Raw genomic sequence first — 16,754 nt, forward strand, 5'->3', positions numbered from 1 at the left:
ACTTGTGAGGACAAACTGTGAGGACGACCTGTGAGGACAAACTGTGAGGACGACCTGTGAGGACAAACTGAGGACGACTTGTGAGGACAAACTGTGAGGACGACCTGTGAGGACAAACTGTGAGGACGACCTGTGAGGACAAACAGTGAGGACAAACAGTGAGGACAAACTGTGAGGACGACCTGTGAGGACAAACAGTGAGGACAAACAGTGAGGACGACCTGTGAGGACAAACTGTGAGGACGACCTGTGAGGACAAACAGTGAGGACGACCTGTGAGGACGACCTGTGAGGACAAACAGTGAGGATGACCTGTGAGGACAAACAGTGAGGACGACCTGTGAGGACAAACAGTGAGGACAAACAGTGAGGACGACCTGTGAGGACAAACAGTGAGGACAAACAATGAGGACGACCTGTGAGGACAAACAGTGAGGACGACCTGTGAGGACGACCTGTGAGGACAAACTGTGAGGACGACCTGTGAGGACAAACTGTGAGGACAAACAATGAGGACGACCTGTGAGGACAAACTGTGAGGACAAACAGTGAGGACAAACAGTGAGGACAAACTGCGTCACTGCTCTCAGAGGCTGAGGTTGGACGATGAGACGTCCACAGGTGCAGTGGTTCTGGACGTCTCTGTAAGGTCTTACATTTTGACGTAGGGGTCGGAGAATCCGTTGACGTCCATGGCTGCCAGGTGGGCGCAGCGCTTCACGCCCACACAGAGACCCCCGCTGCGACGTCCTTCACCTCCTCCTCCTCCTCCCTCGTCCAGACCGAGCGGAGGCAGAAACTGCAGCGAGAGGAGAAGACGACCTCGCTCCTCCAGACTGTGCAGCTGCTCGTTCTCCCACTGTGGACACAATCATCACATTAGTCCCATTAGCCCTGCTGAACTGGTTTATTCTGACCAGTCTGGTAAAATTTGATTGGTTTGGTCAATAGTTGCAGTCGGTTTAGTGGAACCAGTTCAGTCGTGTGAGTTTAGTTTGAGGTGGTGCCAACAAATCAAAGAAGGCATCAGAAGCTTTTCAGCCGCAGTTTGACTCGATGTCTTCGTCTGTCTCTTCAACACTTTGGTCCAGACTGAATTACATCAACTTGTCCACGTCAGTCCACAGCAGAGTCCCTCTAAAACCAAAGATGCTAACATTAGCATGCAGCTAATATCCAGGACTGAGGATGACCGCCTCTAACAGGAAGATCAGATTTCAGAGTGTGGACAGAAAACTACTCGTGTCTCGTGTCTCATGTCTCATATCTCGTGTCTCGTGTCTCGTGTCTCATGTCTCATGTCTCGTGTCTCGTGTCTCGTGTCTCATGTCTCGTGTCTCGTGTCTCGTGTCTCGTGTCTCATGTCTTCAGCCTTCAGAAGAACAAACTCGTGTCTAAAAATCGAAGCCTGTGAATGAAGGGTGTAATAAAATAAAAAGACGCTGCGAGTCCACAGGCTTCGGCGTCCTTTAAAATGCCTGGTCCTAGCAGAGGGACAGTCCTCACAGTTTGATCCACAGCAGAAGGTTTCACTGCGTCTCTGACAGATGAAACATTCAGCGTGAGCGTTTGCAGGTAGAGCTGAGCGAGGCAGCCGTGACTGACTAACGAAGGTATTAAATCTGCCTCCAGTAGGTCTGAAAATACTCCAGCAGCTGGTGGGAGTCGAGTCTCTGAGTCCAACTGTAATCCTGTTTTCTACTGATGAGCTGGAAATTTAATTTGATCCTAAAAAACTCCCACAAACACATCGTGTGAGCAAAAAGCAGCTACTTGTACTGCAGTACAAATACTCCGGTACAAGTACACGAGCACAAAGAGCCCAAAGCGACGCCTTCACCGTGTTTGTTTGGTCCAACCAACAGTCCAAAGCTCCACGAGTCCAAACACATGTGAGAAGATCAAACATCAATGATTCCACAGCAGAGATCAATGAAACCATCAAAACAACAGACGATCAATCACTTCCTGTCAATCAGCTGATCGATTAATGGACTGATCATCAGATTTGATAAAGTCTTCATGTGTTTGTGTGTAAACACCTGAATCTGTAGAGTAACTACAGCTTCTGATGACTGATGGTGGTACGGATGAGATGCAGTACAGTAGAAGAAGAAAGTACTATGAAAATACTCAAGTGCAAAGTGTACTTCAGCCCAGTACTTGAGACATGTACTCAGCTACACTCCCCACGTCCTCCACAGTCTGCGACGGTGCTCATTAAACCACAGCAGAAGGCAGAGGATCAATAATGTAATCCTCCATCTTTGCCCCCCCGGTGAGGTTTCCTCCGTCAGCCTCTCTGCTCCTCTTCCTCACCCCATCACTGCACCAGCCTCCACCCGCCCCTCCTTTGATCTCTTCCTCCGTCCTCACGCGGAGCTCCTCTTCACGCTCAGCTCACCGTCCTGCACAATAAAACTGCAGCTAAAGAAAGAAAAAGAGGTCAGAAAATAAGCCGATCGATGGCTTCCAGCGGGAGTCGGCGCAGCTTGGCAGGATTCTCTGCCGCCCACCTCCAATTGGTGGGAAAGGCGCTTCGCAGATGAACCTGCGCCGGACGAGACTTCAGCTGAGCGACATTTACAAAGTCCGAGATAACGAGCCGTCCGTCCGGCCGGTGAAGACGCTCCTCCGCTGCAGGAGGTGTCATCAGGCCGCAGGCTGGCGGTCCAGGTGAGGGCTGACGGACAGCGGATCCTTCAGGCCGAGTTACTTACTTCTAGTTACTTTACAGACTCAGATTACTGAAACGTTATCATAGATCAACTGTAACGAAGCGACGAAGCGACGAAGTGACGATGACGAAGGTCTCTAACCGTAATGAAGTCACTCTTCTTTCCATCCTGTGTCTCAGTCTAATTCCTGGATTCTGAAGTAAAGGTCTGCATCCAATCACAGGGCTTCAAATTTAGTTACTTTTGAATTCATGTTTTGTTCACTGCAGGGCGCTGGCAGCTGAGGCTCATGGGTAATGTAGTAAGTAGAGCCAAATAACATGTTTTCTTAGAAGGTGAAATCACAAAAACTCCTGCTGAGAAAAACTGAGGAAAAACTGTGAAAGTGTAACTCAGGTGAGGTCACACCTGGAACGAGTAGCTCCTCCCCCTTCACTGTGACAGCTGACGTGTTTTGTGGTTTGGTGTCATGGACTCCAGCAGGACTCTTCTCACAGCTGTGGCGTCAGTTTGACACGTCAGGGATCAGATCTCATGTTCATGTCGTCTGATAAGTGATCCACTCGCTCGACGGGCTCACGTCCGCTGAGCTCCGACCTGCAGTCCTGAATCATGAAGCTCTAATGTGCAGCGGCTGCAAACAGGAGGTGACAGAAAACAAAGAGCAGTGAAGGACGGAGGTCCACGTCCACCGGCGAGCGGCCGAAAGACAAAAGACGTCCGTGTTCATGAGGACGCGTCCGCGGCGCGTATGAACTCGTTCTTTCATAGCTGCTGAAAAAAATGAGATGTTTACGAATCAGGCTGAAGGAGCAGCGCTAACCACTTGAATCCATTTCTAATTAAACAAACGGCTTTAAATGCCTCAGCCAGAAAAAAAGAGTGAAACCAAAGCTGCTCTCAGATCAGCAGAGAAGCTCTCCGTCGCCCTGAGCTGCTGTGTTCAGGCTGCTCTCAGATCAGCCTGAACACAGAGGAAACTTGAAGGTGAGTCTTGAAGTAAAGCTCCTGTTTGTCACCACACCTGGCTGCCTCCGTCTTTCTTAAAGCGCCTGTGAGGTGAAGGCAGGCGGCTAACGAGCTCACGCTCGTTAAACAACACAGCAAAACAACGAGGAGCTGAGACCACCGGATCCAGACTGATCCCTCAAAGGGTCTAATTGGACCCCGAAGACTGATTCAGCTGCTGGGACACAGAGACTGAACACCAGGGACAGCACAGGACAGGTCGCTGCTGTCGCACCTGATGGAGGCCTGTTGCCATGGAAACTCTTTTTTTGGTTCCAACAAGAAACAGACGACGAACAGAAAGGATGAAGATGAAGATGAAGATGATGTGTTTCAAGTTTTACCTGCAAAGACTTCTGTTGTCAAAGTCAAGCTATGTGAGTCAAATCCTGCAAGTCCTGAACCAAGACCTGTATGAAGACCTGTGAGTCCTACATCAAGACCTGTATGAAGACCTGTGAGTCCTGAACCAAGACCTGTATGAAGACCTGTGAGTCCTACATCAAGACCTGTATGAAGACCTGTGAGTCCTGAACCAAGACCTGTATGAAGACCTGTGAGTCCTGAACCAAGACCTGTATGAAGACCTGTGAGTCCTGAACCAAGACCTGTATGAAGACCTGTGAGACCGGATGTGTGAGGCCGATCTCTGGATCTCCTGATTTGTTTGTTAACAGTTCAAACACCTCTGAAATGTTTTCAAACTGAATTGAGAGAAAATGATGTTTTTCAAACTCGTTCTCATTAAGAGGAATAAACAGAGACACAGCTGGACTGTCCGTCCCTGTGGACGTGCGGAGGTGTAGTTTGGTTGATGAACCTGGCTGACTGATAACAGAACATCTCCTCCGTCCTGAGGTTTGAGTTGATCCGCCTGAGGCAGCTCAGAGACTCCCAGAGGTCTTCAAGAGGTCTACGAGTCTGAGACGATGGTTAGACAGACGGACAGACAGACGGACGGAGGGACAGACAAACGGACAGACGGACAGACAGACAGATGGAGGGACAGACAAACAGATGGACAGACAGACGGACAGACAGACAGACGGACAGACAGACAGACAAACGGACAGACGGACAGACAGACGGACAGACAGACAGATGGATGGACGGACGGACATACGGGTGAACGGATGGACAGACAGACAGACGGACAGACGGACGGACGGACAAACAGATGGACAGACAGACGGACGGACGGACAGACGGACAGACAGACAGACGGACAGACAGACAGACAAACGGACAGACGGACAGACAGACAGACGGACAGACAGACAGACAAACGGACAGACGGACAGACAGACGGACAGACAGACAGACGGATGGACGGACGGACGGACGGAGGGACAGACAAACAGATGGACAGACAGACGGACGGACAGACAGACAGACAAACGGACAGACGGACAGACAGACGGACGGACAGACGGATGGACAGACAGACAGACAGACAAACGGACAGACAGACAGATGGACGGACGGACGGACAGACATACGGGTGAACGGATGGACAGACAGACAGACGGACAGACGGACGGACGGACAAACAGATGGACAGACAGACGGACGGACGGACAGACGGACAGACAGACAGACAAACGGACAGACGGACAGACAGACGGACGGACAGACGGATGGACAGACAGACAGACAGACAAACGGACAGACAGACAGATGGACGGACGGACGGACAGACATACGGGTGAACGGATGGACAGACAGACAGACGGACGGACAGACGGACAGACGGACGGACGGACAAACAGATGGACAGACAGACGGACGGACGGATAGACGGACAGACAGACAGACAGACAAACGGACAGACGGACAGACAGACGGACGGACAGACGGATGGACAGACAGACAGACAGACAAACGGACAGACAGACGGACGGACGGACGGACGGTGCCAGGTTTGGTGTCATTGTGTCCGGCAGTGGGTGGACACGCTGTTCTTCTGTCGAGTTTCCAAAACATCATTTAGTTTTTGAGGAGCAGTTTCCCCCTGCTTCCAGTCTTTATGCTAAGCTAGGCTAACCACGTCCTCTTTCCAGCTCTGCACTGAACACACAGACAGAAGCTTTGAATTAAACCTCGAAGTGAAGATCTGACCACCTTCAACACGTCCGAGCTTCACGCACGCACGCACACACACACCCACCCACACACACACACACACACACACACACACACACACACACACACACACACACACAGAAGCCTCCAGCCATCGATTACAGTGTGAAGTGTGACATGAAACACAAACAGCGTCAAACAGGCCTGCAGCTCCACCCTGATGAATATTTTAAAGGTCCATTTGTCCTCGACTCTGAGACCTCTCCCGCAGCCTCGTCTGTGGGCTCTGTGGTCACACTGGAGTTCACTGAAGCGGCAAAGCCAAGCTTCTCTGATTACTTTTCCAAATAAAAAGGCTTCTTTTGTGGCATTTGAACGCTGAGCTCGGTGAATTTCCACCTAATCCCTGGTAGAAATGGAAGGACGAGGCAGCTGAGGGACACGTCAAGGACCTGGGGTCCTGCAGGCCGGGCTGTCAGGTGCGCACTGAGCTGTGATGTGCTTCCACACAAATTTCACTCCCTGTTTTTCAGTTTTTCTCTCAAATATGAACGAGGGTTCGGTGCACTTGAGTAACCTGTGATGCAGTCAGACGAGCTGTGATTCTTCAGTGGACTGTTGACCTTTGACCCCGTGAAGAGCAGAGCTTCCTCTGACCTCTGTTGATTTCTTGTCACTGTTCTGTGATGTTTAGCGTCTGGAACACGTTCTGTTACTGTGACGTTCAGAGTATTTGCTGCCTCTTCCTGACAGTTCGTCCGTTTTCCATCATTGACGTCCAGTTCTCCTCTTTTAGCTCTGTTTTGGTCTCCTCCCCCTCCTGAGGGACATATCTGCTCTTTAGCTGCTAAATGTCCTCCAGCTCATCTCTGACGGTCTGTCGGCGGTTTGTCAGTGTCCTCGCAGGCGTGGAGATGTTTTCACTGTTAACAAATCTCAGGTGCAGACCAGTGATCTTTATTCGTGTGGCACCACCTCATTGGATTTAATGGCAAAAAGAAGAAGGTCACCTCCCTCTGGTCACACCTGGACCACGTCTGGATTACAGAGACCTCATCCCGTCTCAGCTGCTGGATGACACTGTGAGCTGTTCCTGGATTTCCGCGGTCCCTCACCGAATCATTTGACCGTCCGCTGCGCCCCTGATATAATGAATGACCTTCTCTGGTAGCACGGCGGCTGCAGAGGGCGCCGAAAGCCGACCCAGGTGTTTCTGCGTCCAGGTTCACGCTGATCAATAACAGGGATCCTGCTGCTCACTGAGTGAGGGGGGTCAGACTGCAGAAGTTAAAGTATGAATACTACAGTGTAGAAATACTCTGTGTCAGGTCCTACATCAGCAGTACACAATAACCGAAAGTACAGACACTCTTTCTGCAGAATAATAAGAATAAAAGTAGCATAAAGTGGAAGTACTCAAATAAAGTACAAGTACTGTAGACTCGTACTTAAGTACAGCACTGGAGTAAATGTACTCAGTGGTTTTGAGGCAGACTGTGATGACTCATCTCATCGTAGACGCGTCGCAGCAGCGTCACGCTGTCAGAACATGGCTGCCTGTGGTCACATGGTCTGCGTGTGAAGACCAAACATTTCAAAGGTTTCTCTCGTGTCTGTCAGCTTTTATCTTCTCACTCGTGTTTTTCAGCTTGTCAGCGGACGCTCTGACTGTGAACCACATGTTCAATGAAAAAGGTCCAAACTCCGTCAGAAGCGTCTGTCGCTCGAGCTGTTTGCCTCTCAGGCTCTCCTCCAGCTGCCTGACTGACGACGGAGGAGGAGGAGGAGGAGGAGGAGGAGAAGAAGGAGGAGGCGAAGGGGAAGAAGGAGGCGAAGGGGAAGAAGGAGGCGAAGGAGAAGAAGGAGAAGAAGGAGGCGAAGGGGAAGAAGGAGGCGAAGGAGAAGAAGGAGAAGAAGGAGGCGAAGGGGAAGAAGGAGGCGAAGGAGAAGAAGGAGAAGAAGGAGGCGAAGGGGAAGAAGGAGGCGAAGGAGAAGAAGGAGGCGAAGGAGAAGAAGGAGAAGAAGGAGGCGAAGGGGAAGAAGGAGGCGAAGGAGAAGAAGGAGAAGAAGGAGGCGAAGGGGAAGAAGGAGGCGAAGGAGAAGAAGGAGAAGAAGGGGAAGAAGGAGGCGAAGGAGAAGAAGGAGAAGAAGGAGGCGAAGGGGAAGAAGGAGGTGAAGGAGAAGAAGGAAGCGAAGGGGAAGAAGGAGGCGAAGGGGAAGAAGGAGGCGAAGGAGAAGAAGGAGAAGAAGGAGGCGAAGGGGAAGAAGGAGGCGAAGGAGAAGAAGGAGGCGAAGGAGAAGAAGGAGAAGAAGGAGGCGAAGGGGAAGAAGGAGGCGAAGGAGAAGAAGGAGAAGAAGGAGGCGAAGGGGAAGAAGGAGGCGAAGGAGAAGAAGGAGAAGAAGGAGGCGAAGGGGAAGAAGGAGGCGAAGGAGAAGAAGGAGGCGAAGGAGAAGAAGGAGAAGAAGGAGGCGAAGGGGAAGAAGGAGGCGAAGGAGAAGAAGGAGAAGAAGGAGGCGAAGGGGAAGAAGGAGGCGAAGGAGAAGAAGGAGAAGAAGGAGAAGAAGGGGAAGAAGGAGGCGAAGGAGAAGAAGGAGAAGAAGGAGGCGAAGGGGAAGAAGGAGGTGAAGGAGAAGAAGGAAGCGAAGGGGAAGAAGGAGGCGAAGGGGAAGAAGGAGGCGAAGGAGAAGAAGGAGAAGAAGGAGGCGAAGGGGAAGAAGGAGGCGAAGGAGAAGAAGGAGGCGAAGGAGAAGAAGGAGAAGAAGGAGGCGAAGGGGAAGAAGGAGGCGAAGGAGAAGAAGGAGAAGAAGGAGGCGAAGGGGAAGAAGGAGGCGAAGGAGAAGAAGGAGGCGAAGGAGAAGAAGGAGAAGAAGGAGGCGAAGGGGAAGAAGGAGGCGAAGGGGAAGAAGGAGGCGAAGGAGAAGAAGGAGGAGGCGAAGGGGAAGAAGGAGGCGAAGGGGAAAAAGGAGGTGAAGGAGAAGAAGGAGGCGAAGGGGAAGAAGGAGGAGGCGAAGGGCGAAGGAGAAGAAGGAGGCGAAGGAGAAGAAGGAGGAGGCGAAGGGGCAGAAGGAGGAGGCGAAGGGGAAGAAGGAGGCGAAGGGGAAGAAGGAGGTGAAGGAGAAGAAGGAAGCGAAGGGGAAGAAGGAGGCGAAGGGGAAGAAGGAGGCGAAGGAGAAGAAGGAGAAGAAGGAGGCGAAGGGGAAGAAGGAGGCGAAGGAGAAGAAGGAGGCGAAGGAGAAGAAGGAGAAGAAGGAGGCGAAGGGGAAGAAGGAGGCGAAGGAGAAGAAGGAGGCGAAGGAGAAGAAGGAGAAGAAGGAGGCGAAGGGGAAGAAGGAGGCGAAAGAGAAGAAGGAGGCGAAGGAGAAGAAAAAGGCGAAGGGGAAGAAGGAGGCGAAGGAGAAGAAGGAAGCGAAGGGGAAGAAGGAGAAGAAGGGGAAGAAGGGGAAGAAGGAGAAGAAGGAGGCGAAGGAGAAGAAGGAGGCGAAGGAGAAGAAGGAGAAGAAGGAGGCGAAGGGGAAGAAGGAGGCGAAGGAGAAGAAGGAGGCGAAGGGGAAGAAGGAGGCGAAGGAGAAGAAGGAGGCGAAGGAGAAGAAGGAGAAGAAGGGGAAGAAGGAGAAGAAGGAGGCGAAGGGGAAGAAGGAGGCGAAGGAGAAGAAGGAGAAGAAGGAGAAGAAGAAGGCGAAGGGGAAGAAGGAGGCGAAGGAGAAGAAGGAAGCGAAGGGGAAGAAGGAGGCGAAGGGGAAGAAGGAGGAGGCGAAGGAGAAGAAGGAGGAGGCGAAGGGGAAGAAGGAGGCGAAGGAGAAGAAGGAGGCGAAGGAGAAGAAGGAGAAGAAGGAGGCGAAGGGGAAGAAGGAGGCGAAGGGGAAGAAGGAGGCGAAGGAGAAGAAGGAGGCGAAGGAGGCGAAGGGGAAGAAGGAGGCGAAGGAGAAGAAAAAGGCGAGGGAGAAGAAGGAGGCGAAGGAGAAGAAGGAAGCGAAGGGGAAGAAGGAGAAGAAGGGGAAGAAGGGGAAGAAGGAGAAGAAGGAGGCGAAGGAGAAGAAGGAGGCGAAGGAGAAGAAGGAGAAGAAGGGGAAGAAGGAGGAGGCGAAGGAGAAGAAGGAGGCGAAGGGGAAGAAGGAGGCGAAGGAGAAGAAGGAGGCGAAGGAGAAGAAGGAGAAGAAGGGGAAGAAGGAGAAGAAGGAGGCGAAGGAGAAGAAGGAGAAGAAGGAGGCGAAGGGGAAGAAGGAGGCGAAGGAGGCGAAGGAGGCGAAGGGGAAGAAGGAGGCGAAGGGGAAGAAGGAGGCGAAGGAGAAGAAGGAGGCGAAGGAGGCGAAGGGGAAGAAGGAGGCGAAGGAGAAGAAAAAGGCGAGGGAGAAGAAGGAGGCGAAGGAGAAGAAGGAAGCGAAGGGGAAGAAGGAGAAGAAGGGGAAGAAGGGGAAGAAGGAGAAGAAGGAGGCGAAGGAGAAGAAGGAGGCGAAGGAGAAGAAGGAGAAGAAGGGGAAGAAGGAGGAGGCGAAGGAGAAGAAGGAGGCGAAGGGGAAGAAGGAGGCGAAGGAGAAGAAGGAGGCGAAGGAGAAGAAGGAGAAGAAGGGGAAGAAGGAGAAGAAGGAGGCGAAGGAGAAGAAGGAAGCGAAGGGGAAGAAGGAGAAGAAGGGGAAGAAGGGGAAGAAGGAGAAGAAGGAGGCGAAGGGGAAGAAGGAGGAGGCGAAGGGGAAGAAGGAGGCGAAGGGGAAGAAGGAGGCGAAGGAGAAGAAGGAGAAGAAGGAGGCGAAGGGGAAGAAGGAGGCGAAGGAGAAGAAGGAGAAGAAGGAGGCGAAGGGGAAGAAGGAGGCGAAGGAGAAGAAGGAGGCGAAGGGGAAGAAGGAGAAGAAGGAGGCGAAGGGGAAGAAGGAGGCGAAGGAGAAGAAGGAGGCGAAGGAGCGAAAAAGGCGAGGGGGAAGAAGGAGGCGAAGGAGAAGAAGGAAGCGAAGGGGAAGAAGGAGAAGAAGGGGAAGAAGGAGAAGAAGGAGGCGAAGGGGAAGAAGGAGGCGAAGGAGTAGAAGGAGGCGAAGGGGAAGAAGGAGGCGAAGGAGAAGAAGGAGGCGAAGGGGAAGAAGGAGGCGAAGGAGAAGAAGGAGAAGAAGGAGGCGAAGGGGAAGAAGGAGGCGAAGGAGAAGAAGGAGGCGAAGGAGAAGAAGGAGAAGAAGGAGGCGAAGGGGAAGAAGGAGGCGAAGGGGAAGAAGGAGGCGAAGGAGAAGAAGGAGGAGGCGAAGGGGAAGAAGGAGGCGAAGGGGAAAAAGGAGGTGAAGGAGAAGAAGGAGGCGAAGGGGAAGAAGGAGGAGGCGAAGGGCGAAGGAGAAGAAGGAGGCGAAGGAGAAGAAGGAGGAGGCGAAGGGGCAGAAGGAGGAGGCGAAGGGGAAGAAGGAGGCGAAGGGGAAGAAGGAGGTGAAGGAGAAGAAGGAAGCGAAGGGGAAGAAGGAGGCGAAGGGGAAGAAGGAGGCGAAGGAGAAGAAGGAGAAGAAGGAGGCGAAGGGGAAGAAGGAGGCGAAGGAGAAGAAGGAGGCGAAGGAGAAGAAGGAGAAGAAGGAGGCGAAGGGGAAGAAGGAGGCGAAGGAGAAGAAGGAGGCGAAGGAGAAGAAGGAGAAGAAGGAGGCGAAGGGGAAGAAGGAGGCGAAAGAGAAGAAGGAGGCGAAGGAGAAGAAAAAGGCGAAGGGGAAGAAGGAGGCGAAGGAGAAGAAGGAAGCGAAGGGGAAGAAGGAGAAGAAGGGGAAGAAGGGGAAGAAGGAGAAGAAGGAGGCGAAGGAGAAGAAGGAGGCGAAGGAGAAGAAGGAGAAGAAGGAGGCGAAGGGGAAGAAGGAGGCGAAGGAGAAGAAGGAGGCGAAGGGGAAGAAGGAGGCGAAGGAGAAGAAGGAGGCGAAGGAGAAGAAGGAGAAGAAGGGGAAGAAGGAGAAGAAGGAGGCGAAGGGGAAGAAGGAGGCGAAGGAGAAGAAGGAGAAGAAGGAGAAGAAGAAGGCGAAGGGGAAGAAGGAGGCGAAGGAGAAGAAGGAAGCGAAGGGGAAGAAGGAGGCGAAGGGGAAGAAGGAGGAGGCGAAGGAGAAGAAGGAGGAGGCGAAGGGGAAGAAGGAGGCGAAGGAGAAGAAGGAGGCGAAGGAGAAGAAGGAGAAGAAGGAGGCGAAGGGGAAGAAGGAGGCGAAGGGGAAGAAGGAGGCGAAGGAGAAGAAGGAGGCGAAGGAGGCGAAGGGGAAGAAGGAGGCGAAGGAGAAGAAAAAGGCGAGGGAGAAGAAGGAGGCGAAGGAGAAGAAGGAAGCGAAGGGGAAGAAGGAGAAGAAGGGGAAGAAGGGGAAGAAGGAGAAGAAGGAGGCGAAGGAGAAGAAGGAGGCGAAGGAGAAGAAGGAGAAGAAGGGGAAGAAGGAGGAGGCGAAGGAGAAGAAGGAGGCGAAGGGGAAGAAGGAGGCGAAGGAGAAGAAGGAGGCGAAGGAGAAGAAGGAGAAGAAGGGGAAGAAGGAGAAGAAGGAGGCGAAGGAGAAGAAGGAGAAGAAGGAGGCGAAGGGGAAGAAGGAGGCGAAGGAGGCGAAGGAGGCGAAGGGGAAGAAGGAGGCGAAGGGGAAGAAGGAGGCGAAGGAGAAGAAGGAGGCGAAGGAGGCGAAGGGGAAGAAGGAGGCGAAGGAGAAGAAAAAGGCGAGGGAGAAGAAGGAGGCGAAGGAGAAGAAGGAAGCGAAGGGGAAGAAGGAGAAGAAGGGGAAGAAGGGGAAGAAGGAGAAGAAGGAGGCGAAGGAGAAGAAGGAGGCGAAGGAGAAGAAGGAGAAGAAGGGGAAGAAGGAGGAGGCGAAGGAGAAGAAGGAGGCGAAGGGGAAGAAGGAGGCGAAGGAGAAGAAGGAGGCGAAGGAGAAGAAGGAGAAGAAGGGGAAGAAGGAGAAGAAGGAGGCGAAGGAGAAGAAGGAAGCGAAGGGGAAGAAGGAGAAGAAGGGGAAGAAGGGGAAGAAGGAGAAGAAGGAGGCGAAGGGGAAGAAGGAGGAGGCGAAGGGGAAGAAGGAGGCGAAGGGGAAGAAGGAGGCGAAGGAGAAGAAGGAGAAGAAGGAGGCGAAGGGGAAGAAGGAGGCGAAGGAGAAGAAGGAGAAGAAGGAGGCGAAGGGGAAGAAGGAGGCGAAGGAGAAGAAGGAGGCGAAGGGGAAGAAGGAGAAGAAGGAGGCGAAGGGGAAGAAGGAGGCGAAGGAGAAGAAGGAGGCGAAGGAGCGAAAAAGGCGAGGGGGAAGAAGGAGGCGAAGGAGAAGAAGGAAGCGAAGGGGAAGAAGGAGAAGAAGGGGAAGAAGGAGAAGAAGGAGGCGAAGGGGAAGAAGGAGGCGAAGGAGTAGAAGGAGGCGAAGGGGAAGAAGGAGGCGAAGGAGAAGAAGGAGGCGAAGGGGAAGAAGGAGGCAAAGGAGAAGAAGGAGGCGAAGGGGAAGAAGGAGGCGAAGGGGAAGAAGGAGGCGAAGGAGGCGAAGGAGAAGAAGCTTTTCTCTGTAAACTGACAGAGAAATCCAGACGACAACGTCCAAACGAATCTGAATGAATCAAACCTCCACCTGTGTGTGTGTGTGTGTGTGTGTGTGTGTGTGTGGTGACATTTAATGATGCATTGACTTATCAATGACTTATCATATTATTTAATATATATTCATCCTAAAACACCTGACAGGTCAGTGGTTCTGAGCAGATTCTGGTCTGAGCCACAGACTCATGTTCACGTCCTCTAAAGGTTCAGGTTTCAGTCAAACTGCTGCTTTGATCTCTTTCCATTTGGATCCCAGGTTGTATTTTCTGTCAGAGAGTAGCTGAAGTGCTGCCATCACCATGGCAATAGTCTGGAGTCCCTGCTGGTCTCTGCTGGTCCCTGCTGGTCCCTGCTGGTCTCTGTGGTGCTTTTAAATGCAGAGTAGAAGTTCTCAGTTTGAGGGAAATAAACTCTACAAATAAAATGCTTCAAGTTTTGAGTAGTTTCCAGCTAGCAGACAAGTGAAAGATTGAACCAGCTCCTCGTGTGAACCGGCTCCTCGTGTGAACCAGCTCCTCGTGTGAACCAGTTCCTCGTGTGAACCAGCTCCTCATGTGAACCAGCTCCTCGTGTGAACCGGCTCCTCGTGTGAACCAGCTCCTCATGTGAACCAGCTCCTCATGTGAACCAGCTCCTCATGTGAACCAGCTCCTCGTGTGAACCGGCTCCTCGTGTGAACCGGTTCCTCGTGTGAACCAGCTCCTCATGTGAACCAGTTCCTCGTGTGAACCAGCTCCTCGTGTGAACCAGTTCCTCGTGTGAACCAGCTCCTCATGTGAACCAGTTCCTCGTGTGAACCAGCTCCTCATGTGAACCAGTTCCTCGTGTGAACCAGCTCCTCATGTGAACCAGCTCCTCATGTGAACCAGCTCCTCGTGTGAACCAGTTCCTTGTGTGAACCAGCTCCTCATGTGAGCCGGCTCCTCATGTGAATCATCCTCTTTGTGAACAATGCTGGACCAGGACCAGAAGCTCCACTGAACTGGCTCTTGAGGTTCTAGCGGCAGTGAGAGTCTTTTCAGTTCAGTCTGAGGAGTCTCGCTGCTCACTGTCCAGACTGGAATGAGCGCAGGAAGTCGTCTGACTGACGGTTGCAGAGCAGCAGGTGGACACTGAACATTTTCTGACTCAGACGAAAAAATAAATATGGATGGAAAAAACAACCTGAGGCCAATTAAAAATCCATTCCTCCATCGTCACCACTGATCATCGATCAGCAGAGAGAATCTCTTCTGGCTGACGGACGGAGTTTTATCAGCCACAGCAGCTCCTCTCATCAGGGGAGTCTGTCCGAGTCCTGACGGAGCTTCATCAAACCAACCTGAACCACCGGATGAGTCGACTGCCACCGAATCCCAGAACAACGAGCGTGATCAGAGACGCAGCAGGTAGCTTCAGGAGAGCCCCCCCACACACACACACTCACACACACACACTCACACACACACACACACACACACACACACACACGTCTGTAATGACATTATCCCTCAGCTTCACTAATGATAACATTAATAATGAGAAGTGAACATTAACACCTTCGCGCTGGTAATATGCAGCGACGATAACGAGCTGTGATGAGAGACACTAATAAAGAATAAAACTGGTCAAATGAACAATGAGATCATAACTAATAACCTGAATAAAGAGCTGCTGCTGCTCATAACGTTAATAACTGAAGGCGTAATCTGGAAAATGACCAACGATGTGAACACATGGACGAATACCTCAGCTACACCTGAGGATAAAGGTGGGCTCAGTCTAATCTCTGCATTACAACGTGATGACAAGCTAATCCTCCTCACAAACTAAACTCAGGTTATTGATCTACATGAAAACACGGCATCAGCTGTGAGAGGTCCAGACGTCAGTCAAGCCGTTCTCAAACCTGAAGCTGAAGCCTCTGAAGAAGCCGAGGACCAGAGTGTCACGTGATCTCTGTCCGTCTGTCACTGTGATCAGGCTGAAACCGGCTGCTTTAAGTCAAGCTGTGACCTTTTGTCTGCCGCCACCACATCACTCTGATCAGTCAACGGCAAAGTGACGGCGCACTCTGTGACCTGCACTCATGGACAGGGAGGTGGACGGACAGACGGACGGACAGACGGACGGGGGGACGGGCGGACTCTTACCTCTCTTAAGTAGCAGGATATTCCTCGAAGGGCTTCGCCCATGGCGGTCGGCGAGGGGAGCTGGGTGAGAAGGACGAAAGCCAAAAGATACAGTGAGGACGCTTCTGTCCAGCCGGGTCTCATCAACAGGTCGTCAAAGACAGACGCTTTGTCACGTCCTTCGAGGTCCCCGGCGGCCCCTGGACGAGACGCCAAAGCTAACCGCTGCACAGCAGCAGATTTAGAGGCTCAGATAAACAGTACGTCGTGCGTCTTTATGAGACGTTGAGGGACGTGACGAAGCGTCTCTTTGACGACGGCGGATCGAGGACAGGTCGATCTGTCCTGCATTAGTCAGAGCAAAGTCCTTCACGCTGTCGGAGGCAAAGACACGACTGACATTCAAACATCTGCTGGACCACTGACAGAGCTCCTGGTCCAGGTCTCCAGACTGAGCAGCAATCAAAGAGCAGCTCGCAGGGCTGAAGTAAAGCTAGCAGCTCTGAGACGCTGCTTTTTAACGCGTTTAGAGCTAAATGCTAACCTTAGCATGCTAACAAGCTCACAGGGACAATGACAACATGCTGTGTTATGTTTACCATGTTCACCATCTTACACTGTGTGTGCGAGTGTGTGTGTGCGCACGTGTGTTACCGGGGGTGGATGCTCCAGGCAGGTGTGGAAATGTTTGGTCTGGTCGGGTTTCACACGTTTCAGAGGAACCCGGGACTCTCCGATTAACTCATTATGAGTCAACTTATCCTCATCACACACAGTCAACCTGCACAGGGAGGACACAGGAGAGGAGAGAGGAGAGGAGAGAGGAGAGGAGAGAGGAGAGAGGAGAGAGGAGAGGAGAGGAGAGGAGAGAGGAGAGAGGAGAGGAGAGGAGAGAGGAGAGAGGAGAGAGGAGAGGAGAGAGGAGAGAGGAGAGGAGAGGAGAGAGGAGAGAGGAGAGGAGAGAGGAGAGAGGAGAGAGGAGAGGAGAGAGGAGAGAGGAGAGAGGAGAGGAGAGGAGAGGAGAGAGGAGAGGAGAGAGGAGAGGAGAGAGGAGAGGAGAGAGGAGAGAGGAGAGAGGAGAGAGGAGAGGAGAGGAGAGAGGAGAGAGGAGAGGAGAGAGGAGAGGAGAGGAGAGAGGAGAGGAGAGAGGAGAGGAGAGAGGAGAGAGGAGAGAGGAGAGGAGAGGAGAGGAGAGAGGAGAGAGGAGAGAGGAGAGGAGAGAGGAGAGGAGAGAGGAGAGGAGAGGAGAGAGGAGAGGAGAGAGGAGAGAGGAGAGGAGAGGAGAGAGGAGAGGAGAGAGGAGAGGAGAGAGGAGAGAGGAGAGAGGAGAGAGGAGAGGAGAGGAGAGAGGAGAGAGGAGAGAGGAGAGGAGAGAGGAGAGGAGAGGA

At 52.5% G+C, this 16,754-nt stretch overlaps 1 protein-coding gene across 2 annotated transcripts in view; it reads right to left on the reverse strand.

The window, feature by feature from the left end:
• The window catches only part of doc2a (double C2-like domains, alpha), a 53,317-nt gene that overhangs the window by 10,035 nt on the left and 26,528 nt on the right, over positions 1-16,754 (reverse strand). For both annotated transcript variants that reach the window (XM_076751784.1, XM_076751783.1), the window contains exons 6-8: positions 16,021-16,147; positions 15,388-15,447; positions 657-859 (exon numbers count right to left, since the gene is read on the reverse strand). In XM_076751784.1, coding sequence (XP_076607899.1) covers positions 657-859; positions 15,388-15,447; positions 16,021-16,147 — 390 coding nt within the window. The remainder of the gene's footprint in view (positions 1-656; positions 860-15,387; positions 15,448-16,020; positions 16,148-16,754) is intronic.

The sequence above is a fragment of the Chaetodon auriga genome, chromosome 16, assembly GCF_051107435.1.
Source record: "Chaetodon auriga isolate fChaAug3 chromosome 16, fChaAug3.hap1, whole genome shotgun sequence".
In the NCBI taxonomy this organism is placed as follows: Eukaryota; Metazoa; Chordata; class Actinopteri; order Chaetodontiformes; family Chaetodontidae; genus Chaetodon; species Chaetodon auriga.